This window comes from Carcharhinus amblyrhynchos, chromosome 4 (assembly GCF_965287045.1).
Source record: "Carcharhinus amblyrhynchos chromosome 4, sCarAmb.v2.hapA, whole genome shotgun sequence".
NCBI classification, from domain to species: domain Eukaryota; kingdom Metazoa; phylum Chordata; class Chondrichthyes; order Carcharhiniformes; family Carcharhinidae; genus Carcharhinus; species Carcharhinus amblyrhynchos.
In genome coordinates this window covers 53,256,111-53,272,520 of record NC_137327.1, presented here as the reverse complement: position 1 = coordinate 53,272,520, position 16,410 = coordinate 53,256,111, and the positions used below count along the sequence as shown (strand labels likewise).

General features: G+C 43.3%; 2 protein-coding genes across 2 annotated transcripts in view; one reads left to right on the top strand and one right to left on the bottom strand.

Annotated features, from left to right (window-relative positions):
* The window catches only part of pdpr (pyruvate dehydrogenase phosphatase regulatory subunit), a 93,943-nt gene extending 93,082 nt beyond the window's left edge, over positions 1-861 (top strand). The window contains exon 19 of the mRNA XM_080187153.1: positions 640-861. The gene's annotated coding sequence lies outside the window, so the exon portion shown is untranslated. The remainder of the gene's footprint in view (positions 1-639) is intronic.
* Positions 1-16,410, bottom strand: part of LOC145342020 (uncharacterized) — a 68,015-nt gene that overhangs the window by 25,075 nt on the left and 26,530 nt on the right. The window contains exons 3-4 of the mRNA XM_080187157.1: positions 12,506-12,560; positions 109-214 (exon numbers count right to left, since the gene is read on the bottom strand). Coding sequence (XP_080043283.1) covers positions 109-214; positions 12,506-12,560 — 161 coding nt within the window. The remainder of the gene's footprint in view (positions 1-108; positions 215-12,505; positions 12,561-16,410) is intronic.

The following is a 16,410-nucleotide window of genomic DNA, read 5'->3' as shown; positions in this document are numbered from 1 at the left end:
GTTTCCACTGTTCCAGACCTCAGCATTGTTCCTGTGTCCAGATCATCTGCTTATTTGATCTCATTGCCCCAGGCTGCTACCTCCATATTATTCTGTTCCAGTACTGACCAATTGATTGTTTTGCTTCTCCAATCGCCTGTAAACTTCCTCCATGCTGCCCATTTCTCTTATCATCTCCTGCAGGATACAGTAATCACTTTGTGAGTCATGATTCCTGTAAGAATAAGTCAGCCATTAGTTCAAACATCACCAGTGCATGAATAGAGCGAGATGTGCACAAATGGATAAGTTGTTAAATATTGAAAATTGCCCCAGAATTTTCAAATCATTAATGCTGGGTTTTGTAAACAAAATTGCTGTGTTTCCCATTGCTTCAAAATCTTCATTTCTGAGTTTGTTAAATTAACATAGAGGTTATACAGCACGGAACCAAACTTTTTGGTCCAGCTGTTTTACGCTCCATATGAGACTCTTCCCAATACATTTACGTCATCTCTGCATTTCAGCAGATTTTTCAACTTGTTTTTTCTCATGTATTTGTCTAGTTTTCTTTTAAAAGCATTTAAGCTACTTACCTCTGCATAAAGAAATGCCTCCTTATTTCTCTTGGATTTATGAATAACTTGTATTTATCTTTAGTTTTAGATTCTCCTGCAAGTGTAAAGATTCCTACACAATTTTCCCCATTTAACACACAATTTTGATCAGCTGGCAGAGGTATTCACTGACATCCTCAACATCTCTTCACAACAATCTGAGGTCCCTATCTGCTTCAAGAAGACGACAGTCATTCCGATATCTAGGAAAAACCAAGCAGTGTGCCTTAATGACTATCGACTGGTGGCACTGATATCCATCATTATGAAATGCTTCAAAAGGTTAGTCATGGCACAAATCAATTCCAACCTCCCAGACTACCTGACTCTACTACAGTTTGCCTACCACCACAACAGGTCCATTAGCAGACTCCATTTCCCTGGCCCTGCACTCAACCGTGGAACACTTAGATAACAAGGACACGTATGTCAGACTCCTATTTATTGACTACAGCTCAGCCTTCAACACTCTTAATCCCACAAAACTCATCGCCAAACTCTATGGCCTGGGCCTCAGCACCTCCCTCTGTGACTGGATCCTGAACTTCCTAACTCACAGACCACATTCAGTAAGGATAGGCAACAACATCTCCACAATTGATGTCGTCTATATGGATTTCAGTAAAGCGTTTGACAAGGCCCCTCATGGTAGGTTGGTTGAAAAGGTTAAGGCTCATGGAATACAAGGCCAGGTATCTAGATGGATTGATAACTGGCTTGGTAAGAGGAGACAGAGTAGTAGTGGAAGGGTCCTTTTCTAGCTGAAGGTCTGTCACTAGTGGTGTGCTTCAGGGCTCAGTACTGGGACCTCTTCTATTTGTAATATACATAAATGACTTGGAAGAGGGAGTAAGTGGTGTGATCAGCAAATTTGCAGATGACACCAAGATGGCTGGATTGGCGGACAGTGAGGAGCAGTGTCAGGCAATACAACGGGATATAGATAGGCTGGTACATTGGGCAGATAAATGGCAAATGGAATTTAATCCTGATAAATGTGAGGTGATGCATTTTGGCAGAAATAATGTAGGGAGGTGTTGTACGATAAAGGGTAGACCTATAAAGAGTATAGAAACGCAGAGGGACCTGGGTGTGCAAGTGCACAAGTCTTTGAAGGTGGCAGTACAAGTGGAGAAGGTTGTGAAGAAAGCTTATGGTATGTTAGCCTTTATAGGAAGGGGTATAGAGTATAAGAGCTGGAGTCTAATGTTGCAGTTTTATAGAACGTTGGTTAGGCCGCATTTGGAGTACTGCATCCAGTTCTGGTCACCGCACTACCAGAAGGACGTGGAGACCCTGGAGAGAGTGCAGAGGAGGTTTACCAGGATGCTGCCTAGTATGGAAAGACTGGGTTATGAGGAAAGATTGGGCAAATTGGGGCTGTTTTCCCTTGAAAGACAGTGACTGAGGGGAGATCTAATAGAGGTATATAAGATTATGAAGGGTATAGATAGAGTAAACAGTAGTAAGCTTTTTCCTAGGTTGGAAACGCACATTACGAGGGGCCACGGGCTTAGGGTGAGGGGGGCAAGGTATAATTCGGATGTTAGAAGGAGGTTTTTCACAGAGGGTAGTGGGGGTATGGAATGCTCTGCCAAGCAAGATGGTGGAGGCAGGCACGCTGGAGTTGTTAAAGAGTTACTTAGGCACATGAGCAGGATGGAGATGGAGGGATAATGGAGACTGTTTTAAATAAGGTTCAGGAGCCTTGGGACGTTCCTGGGAATCAATTGATTACTATGGACCTTCCAACATATTTTCTGGCTCACTTGTTTCACTTGGGGATTCCCTTGAATGTGTATATAAGGATGTGGATGATACTGATGTTTTTCTCTTTTAATCCACAGGTGCTTCGGTCCGCCTTGTTGTCCAACAAGGGGCATACGTGCGATGGGTCGTACGAGGGCTGCTCTTGGTTGTATCGAGAATAGCCTAGTACTTCACGTCGTTAGTGTACGCTTAAACTGGACCAGCTGATGGGCAACACAACAGCTCAGTGGCTATCACTGTTTGCTGTGCAGATACATGGATTTGGGCCTGTGTCTGCGGGAGTTTGTGCATTCTCCCCATGCTTGCGTGGGTTTTCTCCGGGTGCTCCGGTTTCCTCCCACACCCCAAAGATGTGCTATTAGGCTAATTGGTGTAAGAAATTGTCCCTAAGTTAGTCTTCTCTCAATGTGGAATGCCATAAGCATAGACAAGGGTCATGGGTGGAGAGGAGACTCATAATGTTAAAATGGCAGCGCAGGCTCGTTGGCCTGTTTCCCGGGCTGTTATGTTCTTTGTTCTTTGATCATTCTCAACACCAGTGCCCCATGAGGCTGTGTTTTCAGCCCCCTACTATACTCCTTATGCACCTATGACTGTGTGGCCAAATTCCTCTCCTATTCAATTTTCAAGTTTGCTGACGACACTACCATTGTGGGTCGGATCTAAAACAATGACGAGACAGAATACAAGAATGAGATAGAGAATCTGATGAACTGTTGCAGCAACAGTAATCTTCCCTCAATGTCAACAAAGCAAGGAGATTGTCATCGACTTCAGGAAGCATAAAGGAGAACATGCCCCTGTCTTCATCAATGGGGATGAAGTGGAAAGGGTCAAGAGCTTCACGTTTTTAGGTGTCCAGATCACCAACAACCTGTCCTGATTCCCCCCATGCTGACACTATAGTTAAGAAAGCCTACCAATGCCTCTACTTTCTCAGAAGACTAAGGAAATTTGGTACGTCAGCTCCGACTCTCACCAACTTTTACAGATACACCTTAGAAAGCATTCTTTCTGGTTGTACTACTGTATGGTATGGCTCCTGCTCTGCCCAAAACCTCAAGGAACCATAAAAGGTCGTGAATGTAGTCCAATTCATCACGCAAAGCCCATCCATTGACTCTGTCTACACTTCCTTGGCAAAGCAGCCAGCATAATTAAGGAGCCCGTGCACCCTGGACATTCTCTCTTCCACCTTCTTCCTTTGGGAAAAAGATACAGAAGTCTGAGGTCAGGTACCAAACAACTAAAGAACAGCTTCTTCCCTGCTGCTGTCAGACTTTTGAATGGACTTACCTTGCATTGTTATCTTTCTCTATACCCTAGCTATGATGTAACACTACATTCTGCACTCTTTTTTGTTTCCTTCTCTATGAAAGGGATGTTTTCTCTGTATAGCATGCAAGAAACAATACTTTTAATTATGTTAATACATGTGACAATAATAAATCAAATCAAAACAAAAAAGTCACCTTTGAAGCTTTGCTTTTCTAAAGAAAAAACCCTTATTTATTCAATTTTACCAAAAGCTGTAATCTGGCAACATCCCCATAAATCTGTTCTGTGCTTTCTCTCGTACTTCTATGCCCTTTTTATAGCATGAAGAGCAGAACAGTGCTCTTAAGTGCAGTCCTACGCAAGTTAAACATAACTTCACTACATTTGAATTCTATACCCCTTGAAATGAAATCCCAGTTCCCTATTAACATGTTTAATTGCTTTGCTGATCCTTCAGTGCAAAAACCAAAGCTGACACTCCAGTGTAGTACAGTATTGAAGGGGTACTGCATTGTCAAAGGTGCTGTCTTTTAGATGAAATGTTAAGCCAAGATCCTGTTGCCTTGTTTGGGTGGATGTAATAGACCCTATGGCACTATTTTGAAGAAGAGCAGAGAGTTTTCAAAGGGTCATCTGGATTCAAAACATCAATTCCCTTCTTTCCTTACAGATGCTGCCAGGCCTGCTGAGATTTTCTAGCATTTTCTCTTCTGGTTTCAGATTCCACCATTTGTAGTAATTGGCCTTTATCCAGAGTTATCCTGTGTGTTCTGGACAATGTTTATCTCTCAAGAGCAGAAAGTGGAATCGTTGTGGGTGGAGATTAGGAACAGCAAAGGGAGGAAGACGCTGGTGGGTGTCGTCTATAGGCCCCCGAATAATGATCTGGAGGTGGGGCGGGCTGTTAACGCGCAAATAAGTGCGGCGTGCAGGAATGGGACGGCAGTAGTTATGGGGGATTTCAATCTGCATATTGATTGGTCGACCCATGTTGGACGAGGTGGGCTCGAGGAGGAGTTCTTGGAATGCTGCCGGGATAGTTTCCTGGAACAGTGTGTGTTGGAGCCGACGAGGGAGCGAGCTATCTTGGATCTGGTGCTATGTAATGAGGCGGGTAGAATTAGGGACCTTGAGGTGAAGGATCCTCTTGGAGAGAGTGATCATTGTATGGTGGAGTTTCTGTTGCAGATGGAGGAGGAGAAAGTGGGTTCCCGGACACGTGTCCTTTGTTTGAATAGAGGGGAGTATGGTAGGATGAGAGAAGAATTGGCGAATGTGGACTGGGGGAGCGCGTTGGAAGGTAGGTCTGCTGAGGAGCAGTGGAGGATCTTTAAGGAGATCTTTCTTGGTGCTCAGCAGAAATTTATTCCGATGGTTAAAAAGGACAGTAGGAAGAGAGGTAATAAGCCGTGGATAACGAAGGAGGTGAAGGAAAGTGTTAAATTAAAAGCGGAGGAATTTAGAGTAGCTAAGAGCAGTGGGCGAGAAGAGGATTGGGAAAGGTTTAAATGTCAACAAAGATTGACAAAAAAGTTGATAAAGGAGGGTAGGAGAAGCTATGAAGCTGGGCTAGCGCTTAATATAAAAAAGGATAGCAAGAGTTTTTATAAATATATAAAAAGGAAGAGGCTGGCTAGGGTGAACGTTGGTCCCTTAGCGGATGAGAAAGGGGACCTAGTGGTAGGGGATGGGGATATGGCTAAGGTCTTGAATAACTTTTTTGTTTCTGTCTTCACGGAGGAGGACGTGAATAATTTGCCGGGTGTTAGCGATGGAAAGGTGGTAGGACTGGAGGGTCTTAATGACATTACTGTTACTAGAGAGGTGGTGCGCGACAGACTGGAGGGGCTGATTGTGGACAAGTCCCCAGGACCGGATGGAATGCATCCGAGGGTTCTGAAAGAAATGGCGGAGGTGATAGTGGATGCCTTGGTGGTTATTTTCCAGACGTCGCTGGATTCCGGGGAAGTGCCGGAGGATTGGAAAACGGCTAATGTTACGCCGTTGTTTAAGAAGGGTGCCAGGCAAAAGGCGGGGAATTACAGGCCGGTTAGTTTAACGTCTGTGGTAGGTAAAATGTTAGAATCCGTCATTAAGGAGGAAATTGCGAGGCATCTTGAAGGGAATTGCTTGATAGGGCAGACGCAACACGGTTTCATTAAAGGGAAGTCGTGTCTGACAAATTTACTGGAGTTCTATGAGGATGTGTCTAGGGCGGTGGATAGAGGAGAGCCGGTGGATGTGGTCTTTCTGGATTTTCAGAAGGCGTTTGATAAGGTACCTCACAAGAGGTTACTGCAGAAGGTCAGAGGACATGGAGTTGGGGGTAGGGTGTTAGCGTGGATAGAGGATTGGTTGTCAAATAGGAGGCAGAGAGTGGGGGTCAATGGGTGCTATTCGGATTGGCGGTTGGTGACTAGTGGGGTGCCCCAGGGGTCGGTGCTGGGGCCTCAGCTATTTACCATTTATATAGATGATCTGGAGGAGGGAACCGAGTGTAGGGTGTCGAAATTTGCTGATGACACCAAGATTGGGGGAAAGGCAAATTGTGCGGAGGGTGTGGAGAGTCTGCAGAAGGATCTAGATAGGCTGGGCGAATGGGCCAGGAAATGGCAAATGGAATTTAATGTTGGCAAGTGTGAGGTGGTCCACTTTGGTAGGAAGAATGGTAGGAAGGACTATTACTTACGTGGCGAAAAACTGCAGCAGGCGACGGTGCAGAGGGACCTCGGGGTCCTTGTGCATGAGTCGCAAAAACCCAGCCTGCAGGTGCAGCAGGTGGTCAGGAAGGCGAATGGGATGCTGGCCTTCATAGCGAGGGGGATTGAATATAAAAGTAGGGAGGTCTTGCTGCAGCTGTATAGGGCATTGGTGAGGCCGCAGCTGGAGTACTGTGTGCAGTTTTGGGCGCCGCACCTGCGCAAGGATATTTTGGCCCTGGAGGGAGTGCAGAGGAGGTTTACTAGGCTGATACCGGAGTTGAGGGGGTTGAGCTATGAGGAGAGGCTGAATAAACTAGGCTTGTACTCGTTAGAGTTTAGAAGAATGAGGGGAGATCTCATTGAGACGTATAAGATGATGAATGGGATGGATAGGATAGAGGTGGAAAGACTCTTCCCGCTCAAAAAAGATAGTAGGACTAGGGGGCACAGCCTCAAGATAAAGGGGGGGCGGTTCAGAACGGAGTTGAGGAGGAACTTCTTCACTCAAAGGGTGGTGAATCTCTGGAATTCTCTGCCCGTTGAAGTGGTGGAGGCTGCCTCGCTAAATATTTTTAAGAAGCGGGTTGATGGGTTTTTGATAAGAGAGGGGATTAAGGGTTATGGGGAGAGGGCGGGAAAGTGGAACTGAGCCACGACAGATCAGCCATGATCTTATTGAATGGCGGGGCAGGCTCGAAGGGCCAGATGGCCTACTCCTGCTCCTATTTCTTATGTTCTTATGTTCTTAATCGACAGCACAAAAAACAGATTACCTGGTCATTATCAGATTGCTGTTTGTGGGAGTTTGCTGTGTACATGCTGTTGTGTTTGATACATTACAACAGTGCCTATACTTCAAAAGTAGTTAATTGGTTGTAAAGCACTTTGAGATGTCTGGTGATTGTGAAAAGCGCTATATAAATGCAAGTCTTTCTTTCTATCTGTAATGCTACCTTTACTGATTTGTTCTTTGTGACACTATATCCCTTTGCTCTTCTAATTTTCTAAGGTGTAGTTCCTGCTTCTGTTTTTTGTATCAAAGTTCACCACCTTGCATTTACTTGTGCTAAAGCTAATTTGCCACTTGCCTCTTTGTGACTTTTCTCGTATTTTCTTGTGCTGTTTTATTGCTCCTCTATTATCTATAATTTTGTATCATCTGCAATTTTTGATATTGAACCACTTGTGCCTATGTCCAAATTATTCATGTAAATTCTGAATAATAATAATACCACAACTGATTCTTATGGAACACTATTTCCAATGCAATACAAGGTGATTTTAATATCTAGCAGCATCTCTAATATCTGTGTATTTATGCCCTGCATCATAGGTACAAGTTCAAAGAATGGAAGTTTGTTGTTAATAACAAGTGACAGTGGATTCTTTCAACAGCTAATAAGTTGATGGTGGTGGTTAACATTGGTTACATAATGAGCTGTGTACATGAAGAATTCCTGAATTATCTCTTTGGAAGTTGCTTCCAGGAAGCTGAGACCTGGGACTTGTGACAATTAAATCACAAACCTGCCCTTTTTTGTCCAATAGTTGAACCTCAAAGTACATCTTCAGTGGAATGTTCCAATTCATCAATCCATCTGGAAGCACCAGGGATAGAAGATGGGAAGGATGCTCTATGAATATTGATTGTATATTCCCAGATTAGGTTCTATTCAGGGGCTTTCTTTCTGGCCCATTTTAACATTGAGCACAAGTAATTGTTTCTTTATTTTCTATCACAGTGGATGAAAAGTGAAAACAAAGAACGTGAAAGAATTTGCATTTTTATAGTGCCTTTCCTAATAATGTTTTATAGCCATGAAGTGCTTTTGAACATGTAGTCGTTGTTATCATATAGGGAAATGTGGCGGCCAATTTTTTCACACCAAAATCTCTCTGTGGCCAAAGAGGCCACTTAAGATAGTGAGTTACAAAGCACGCTGGGATAGTTGGCTAAGATGTAGAGATGCCAGCGTTGGGCACAGTAAGAAGTCTCACAACACCAGGTTAGAGTCTACCCAGTTTATTTGATAGTAACCTCACAGGCTTTAGGAAACGGTGTTCCTTCGTCAGGTGTGTGGAAGGTTCTGATCAGAGATCATCAATCACCTTTGTCACTTCCTCAAAAAACTCAATCAAGTTCATGAGACATAATCTCCCCTTCACAAAACCATGCTGCCTCTCACTCATATGTCCACTTATTTCTAAGTTGGAATAAATCCTGTCTTGAAGAATCCTGTCACACACAGTTTACAGAATACTGATTAGAATGCAAGTCTTTACAACTAACCTGCTATTCAAGTTTTAAAGATGCAGACCATGTGAGTGGAGACAGCATTAGCATAGGTTAAAGAAATGTGTATTGTCTCCAGACAGGACAGTAAGTGAGATTTTACAAGCACAGGCAAGTCATGGGGGTTACAGATTGTGGAACATGAACCCAAGATCCCTGTTGAGACCGTGCTCATGTAAGCAGAACTTAGCTATCAGTCTCTGCTCAGCGACTCTGCGCTGTCGTGTGTTGTGAAGGCCGCCTTTGAGAACGCTTACCCGAAGATCGGAGACTGAATGCCCGTGACCGCTGAAGTATTTGCCAACAGGAAGGGAACGTTCTTGCCTGGTGATTGTCAAGCAATGTTCATTCATCCGTTGTCGTAGCGTCTGCATGGTCTCCCCAATGTACTTTCCTGCAGCGTATTAGGTAGACAATGTTGGCCGAGTTGCAAAAGTATGCACCGTGTACGTGGTGGATGGTGTTCTCACGTGAGATGACATCATCCACGTCAATGAACCGGCATGTCTTGCTGAGATTGCTGTGGCAGGGTTGTGTGGTGTTGTGGTTACTGTTCTCCTGAAAGCTGGGTAGTTTGCTGCAAATAACAGTCTGTTTAAGGTTGTGTGGTTGTTTGAAGGCAAGAAGTGGGGGTGTGGGGATGGCCCTGAGAAAGTACTGGATGACGAAGGGTACTCTATCCATTGTGTCCCATGTTTGTCTTCTGAGGAGGTTGGCGTGGTTTTTCGCTGTGGCGCATCGGAACTGTCATCAAGATCTTTGATCCAGACCTTCAGAGCACCCTCTGTACTCTCATCCCATGTACTCCCTGCATTGTTTAATGCCTCCCAAAGATACACAAGGCGAACACACCCAGCCGTCCCATCGTATTGGGCAATGGGACCATGTTTGAGAACCTCTCAGGCTACGTGGAGGGCATCCTGAATCCCGTTGTACAAAGAACCCCCAGTTTTTGTCGCGAAACTACGGATTTCCTACAGAAACTCAGCACGCATGGAGCAGTTGAACCAGGGACACTCCTCGTCACAATGGATGTCTCAGCGCTCTATACCAACATCCTCCACGACGATGGCATTGCTGCCTCAGTACTCAACGCCGACAACTGCCAGTTTCCAGATGCAATTTTACAACTCATCCGCTTTGTCCTGGACCACAATGTCTTCATTTTCAACAAACAGTTTTTCATCCAGACACACGGAACAGCCATGGGGACCAAATTCGCACCTCAATATGCCAACATCTTCATGCACAGGCTCGAACAAGACTTCTTCACCACACAGGACCTTCAACCGATGCTATACACTAGATACATCGATGACATTTTCTTCCTTTGGACTCATGGAGAACAATCGCTGAAACAACTGTATGGTGGCATCAACAAGTTCCATCCCACCATCAGACTCACCATGGACTATTCTCCAGAATCAGTGGCATCTCCATCAAGGATGATCCCCTCAGCACCTCACTGTACCGGAAGCCCACAGATAACTTCATGATGCTCCACTTCTCCAGCTTCCACCCTAAACATGTTAAAGAAGCCACCAGCTATGGACAAGCCCTCCGTATACACAGGATCTGCTCAGATGAGGAGGATCGCGATAGACACCTCCAGGTGCTGAAAGATGACCTCATAAGAACAGGATATTGCGCTCAACTCATCAATCAACAGTTCCGATGTGCCACAGTGAAAAACCGCACCGACCTCTTCAGAAGACAAACATGGGACATGGTGGATAGAGTAACCTTCGTTGTCCAGTACTTCCCCAGAGCGGAGAAGCTATGACATCTTCTCTGGAGGCATTGATGAAGACAAACATTTTGCCAGGGCCATCCCCACACGCCCACTTCTTGCCTTCAAACAACAGCACAACCTCAAACAGACCGTTATTCGCAGTAAACGACCCAGCCGTCAGGAGAACAGTGGCCACAACACCCCTCAACCCTGCCACAGCAACCTCTGCAAGACATGCTGGATCATCGACACAGTTGACATCATCTCACGTGAGAACACCATCCACCAGGTACACGGCACATAGTCTTGCAGCTCGGCCAACGTTGTCTACCTAATACACTGCAGGAAAGGATGTCCTGAAGCATGGTACATTGGGGAGACCATGCAGACACTACGACAACGGATGAATGAACATCGCTTGACAATCACCAGGCAAGAGTGTTCCCTTCCTGTTGGCGAACACTTCAGTGGTCACAGGCATTTGATCTCTGATCTTCGGGTAAGCGTTCTCCAAGGCAGCCTTCACGACACACGACAGCGCAGAGTCGCTGAGCAGAGACTGATAGCCAAGTTCTGCACACATGAGCATGGCCTTAACCGAGATCTTGGGTTGATGTTGCACTATCTGTAACCCTCATGACTTGCCTGGTCTGTCCTGTCTGGAGACAATACACTTCTCTTTAACCTATGCTAATACTATCTCCACTCACATTGTCTGCATCTTTACAGCTAATCTGCTATCCAAGTCTTAAAGACTTGCATTCTAATCAGTATTCTGTAAACTGTGTGTGACTTTATATGCCCTTCTCTGATCAGAACCTTCCACACACCTGACGAAGGAACATGGTTTCCAAAAGCTTGTGGGATTACTATCAAATAAACTGGTTGGACTCTAACCTGGTGTTGTGAGACTTCTTACTATAGTTGGCCAAGTATAAAAATGGACAGGCTGCAGACTTAAATGACAGAGATAATCAGACTGCAGCTCCAGACTACAGAATGTACAGGAAATAGGCCATCCAGAATACAATGGACACTCTCTAGTCAAACATACTTGTTTTTCAGACAAAGGGGAACCTTAACCCCTTATTTGGGAGGGAGGTATGTGACTTACTTGCCTCCAGCATCTACAGGTATGGCTGTTGGGTACACACCCAGAGATCGATGTGGCAACACCCGATTGGGTTCTATTGATCAGAGTGATCGAACCCTGATTGGTTTCACGCCCTTTTAGGGTGGCCTCTTGATTATTACCAATGAGAGATAAAAGGAAGGAAGGAACTCTCTCAGTAATGATATGACCACAAGGATGAGAAAGAGACAGAAACAGAACAACGGTGACTACCACCAGCAACTGCCACCATGAGGAGAACCATCACACCAATGATGAACGGAAGACCAGAGTTGGAGCACACTCTACACTGAGGACTACAGAGACCCACAAGCGAATAAATGCTACTATCTGCCAAGGTACTTGCCAGTCATGCAAAAGTTAAGACAAGATCCAGTATTGAACTTGAACTTTAGCATTCTGTAAAATAACTTTTATTGATTGTGTGGTTGATTAACATTAATTGTGTATATGAATAAATATTACTGTATTTAGAAGTCAACTCGTGATTCTTTGTCCACTGTGTGGCAGGCATAACATCACAAACAGTGATGAGGTAAATGACCAAACTAACCTATTGGTCAGGATACAGGGAGAACTCTCCCATTCTTCTCTGATGTAGTGTGTGGTGGGATTTTTACATTTGTCTGAGGTGCAGTATAGCATGGCAATAAAATCAGAGACACAGCAGCAAGGTTTATTCCTATTTTTGTTCTGCTTTGTGCAGAATAAGCATTTTAAAAATCTGTCGTGTTTGATAGAGCACTGCCTATTAGGTCAGTGTACCTTTTCTTTTGTCTCCTTCGGCCAAAATCCTGCCCTTTATTGAGTGAAATGGTCGATTTAGTCCAACATGTGCTGAATTATGGGTAGCATTATTTGTGTTCCTTGTTATTTCATCACAGGGCAGATGTTAGTTACCATGGAGTCAGCTTTCCCTCCTTTCCTATTTAACATTGTATATTATAGATTAGTCATTTCTTTATTTAAAGATTTTCATATCACCAACTTTTTCCTACTTACACAGAATCCATAGCAGGGTTGCTTCCAGATGCTTTACACTGCCAGTAGACTTTATCTATTAAAATGAAAGGCAACAGATTATCTTCTAGTCAAACTCAAGCTAGCTGTCACAGAGCAGTCAAATGATACAGTTCTGTTTTCAATTTGTATGCTTGCAGTTGGTTACTTCTTTCAGGTTCACACCTCTAAGTCATCAGTGTGCTTCTCCATTCGCTCCTGTCCTCAGCATTTCTTTGGCAATAAACTTCATTTGATGTCAAAACAACATCAAACAAAAAAAAATTCTTTATGTATGACGAACATATTTGTGTGTTTGTTTTTGATTTTAGTAGTTGGTTTCTACAGTTAAGAAGACATTTGTTATCGAAAGGCCAATTCATTTTTTAAAAAAGATCGAGTGCCTTCATGCAGAATTTAAACAATTAATAGAACAAAAGGAGACTCTATCGAACAAAATACACCACAAGCTTGTTATACTGTAGCAAATCTAGAATCAATATCATTATTATTGTTTCTACCAGAAAGCATCTCCATGGCTTTCGTATTGGACTTTGCATTGAAATCCTTTAGGCCATTTTCACATGGTTTGTGAATGTTTTCATCCCACAGCCAGATATTTATTTACACTTCATTGCAGTGCCTCACCTAGTCTCTCCCTATGTTGCTTGTATTGTGCTGCACTGGATATGTGAATGTTCAGAGGCAATCTTTAGCCTATTTATTATTTTTGACGTAGTGTAAATACAAGAAGATTGAATGACTCAGTTGATTAGCACGCAGATCTTTCAGCACTTGGATCCAAGTTGCTTTGCAGTCCACTAGTGTGATGAAAGGCTCCTTTCTCTGCTGGTTGTAAATAGTCTTGGGTGACCTCTAAATGGAACACGAGTGAAAGTTTCAATGGTCTCAGCCCAGTTAATGAGGGGAAAAAAGTCCAAATTACAAGACAGAATTACTAGCCTGGCAGCTTTCCTCAGAGAGGCCATGAAAATATGAGATCTGGAAACTATGATAATAAAGGTATTCTTCTGAGGTTTGGTGTCATGAATCTTTTATCTAATTTGCTGATGGGGTTAGTGATGAATACTTGCCTGCGATCAGTATTAACAGAAAAGCAAAGCAAATATATAGTTACAATGAAGTTTTAAAGTGACTGTGAGATGGAAACAATTACTAATGGCTTGAAACTTGAGACTGTTGTTTGGGAGAGGCTGTTTGAGGATAAATCCACATATGGTATGTGGGAGTCTTTTAAGTAGCAGTTGATTGGAGTGCAGGACAGGCACATGCCTGTAAAAAGGAAGGACAGGAAAGGCAGGATTTGGGAACTGTGGATGACCAGGTCTAGGCAACTAAAAACAGATGAAACACTTAAAGAATACAGGGAAAGTAGAAAAGAATTCAAACTGGGAGTTAGGAGGGCAAAAAGAGGTCACAGCATGTCCCTGGTAGGTAGGATTAAGGAGAATCCCAAGGTATTTTGTACATATATTAGTAACAAGAGGATAGCTAGAGAAGTAGTTGGTCCACTCAAGGACAAAGTGGGTGAGATCCTTAGTGATTACTTTGAAGTGGTATTCACAAAGGAGAGGGACACATTGGTTGATGGTGTCTTGGAGGGATATGTAAACCCTCTAGAGCAAGTCATCATTACAAGGGAGGAAGTGTTAGGCGAATTAAAAAGCATTAAGATAGACAAATAAATGACATTTATCCTAGCTTACTGATGGAGACGAGAGGAAATTGCTAGGCCTCTAACAGAAATCTTTGTTTCCCTGTTGGCCACAGGTGAGGTCCCAGAGGATTAGAGGATGACCAAAGTTGTCCCATTTAAGAAGAATAGCAAGGATAACCTGAGTAATTATAGGCCAGTGAGCTTGACGTCAGTGATAGTGAAATTGTTGGAGAAGATTCTTAGGAATAGGAGCTATACATATTTGGAAATGAATGATTTTATTCATGGCAGACAGCATAGTTTTGTACAAGGGAGGTTATGCCTCTCTAATTTGAATGAGTTTTTTGAGGAGGTGATAAAAATGATTAATAAGAGAAGGGTCGTGGATGTCATCTACATGGACTGTAATAAAACATTTGTCAAGGTCCCTCATGACAAAAAATTAAATCACATGGGATCAAGGGTGAACTAGCTAGATGAATTCAGAACTGGCTTGGCCAGAGAAGACAGATGGTAGCAGTGGAAGGGTGTTTTTCTGAATGGAGGCCTGTAACTAGTGGTATTCCGCAGGGATCAGTGCTGGGACCTCTGTGGTTTGTAATATATATAAATGGCTTGGAAGAAAAGATAGCTGCTCTGATTAGCAAGTTTGCAGATGATAGGATTGCTGGAGTTGCGGATAGTGATCGAGACTGTCAAAGAGTACAGCAGGATATAGATACAGGAAAATTGGGTGGAGAAATGACGAATGGAATTTAATCCAGACAAGTGTGAGGTGCTGCATTTTGGTAAACCCAATTCAGGTGGGAGCATAAAATAAATAGAACCATCAGGAACATAGACACATAGAGAGATCTGGGAGTACAGGTCCACAGATCCTTAAAAGTAACAGCACAAGTGGAAAAGAACAAAGAACAAAGAAAATTACAGCACAGGAACAGGTCCTTTGTCCTTGGTGGTAAAGAAAGCATATGGCATGCTTGCCTTCATGGCCAGGGCATCAAATATGGCAAATTATGTTAGTTATATAAACATTGGTTAGGCCACATTTGAAATACTGTGCCCAATTCTGGTTGTCACACTACCAGAAGGACATGGAGGCTTTGGAGGGAGTACAGAAAAGGTTTGCCAGGATGTTGCCTGATATGGAGCATATTAGTTATGAGGAGGGATTGGGATAAACTGGGATTGTTCTCCCTGGAAAGATGGAGGCTGAGGAGCGACCTGATAGAAGCTTATAAAATTATGAGGGGCACAGATAAGGTGAACAGTTGGAAGCTTTTTCCCAGGGCAGAAATGACAATTGTAAGAGGGTACAAGTTCAAGGTAAGGGGGGAAAGGTTCAGTAGAGATGTGCGGGGCAAGGTTTTTACAGAGAGTGATGAGGGTCTGGAATGCACTGCCAAGTGAGGTGATTGAGGCAGACACATTAGTGACATTTAAGACTTATCTGGATAGACACATAAACAAATGGGGATCTAGATAGGATAACGTGACCGGCGCAGGCTTGATGGGCCAGAAGGCCTGTCCCTGGGCTGTACTGTTCTTCTTTTTAAACATGCAGGAGATCAGGATTTGCAGTTAGAATTTGCCCAAAAGATGACATCAAAAACAAGTCAGTCTGTCCACAAAGAGGAAGAGGCATGTTGTTTGGATTTTTCTCCTCAAAAGCAAAGAAAAAGTAGTAATGACATTAATTGAAATTTTCTTTGACTGTTACTACTCATTTTCAGTCAGTAAACTAAAGCAAATTAAATATTCCCCTCTGGCCTATTTTACCATTTATTTCCCAGACTGCCTTCAAAAGGTTTGGAGAAAATGAGATACATAAATATCCAATCTAAATCACAGGGGGGCACTATTGATACACCCTGGGACACACTCATAACATTAGATAATAAGCAGTGCAAGCACTCATAAGCAAAGGTCCTTAGTTAATTTTTAAAACTGGCCAACACTGCTGTAATGGAGAATATACAAGTCACACCTAAAACGTGCAGCACGTTCCTTTGAAAAGGTAGTAACACCTGCAGACAACAGCAACCATGAAATAATTAAATTGGGTGTAATTTGGGATGAATCAGTAGTACAAATTAGTAACAAGTCTTGTGTTACTGAAAAAAAAGTGTTACAAGGTTGATAAATATCATTATAAAACAAAATCTGACACCAAGACACAAGGTGACATTGAAGCAGCAAGTAGTGATAATGGGGTAGCACAATGGTTAGC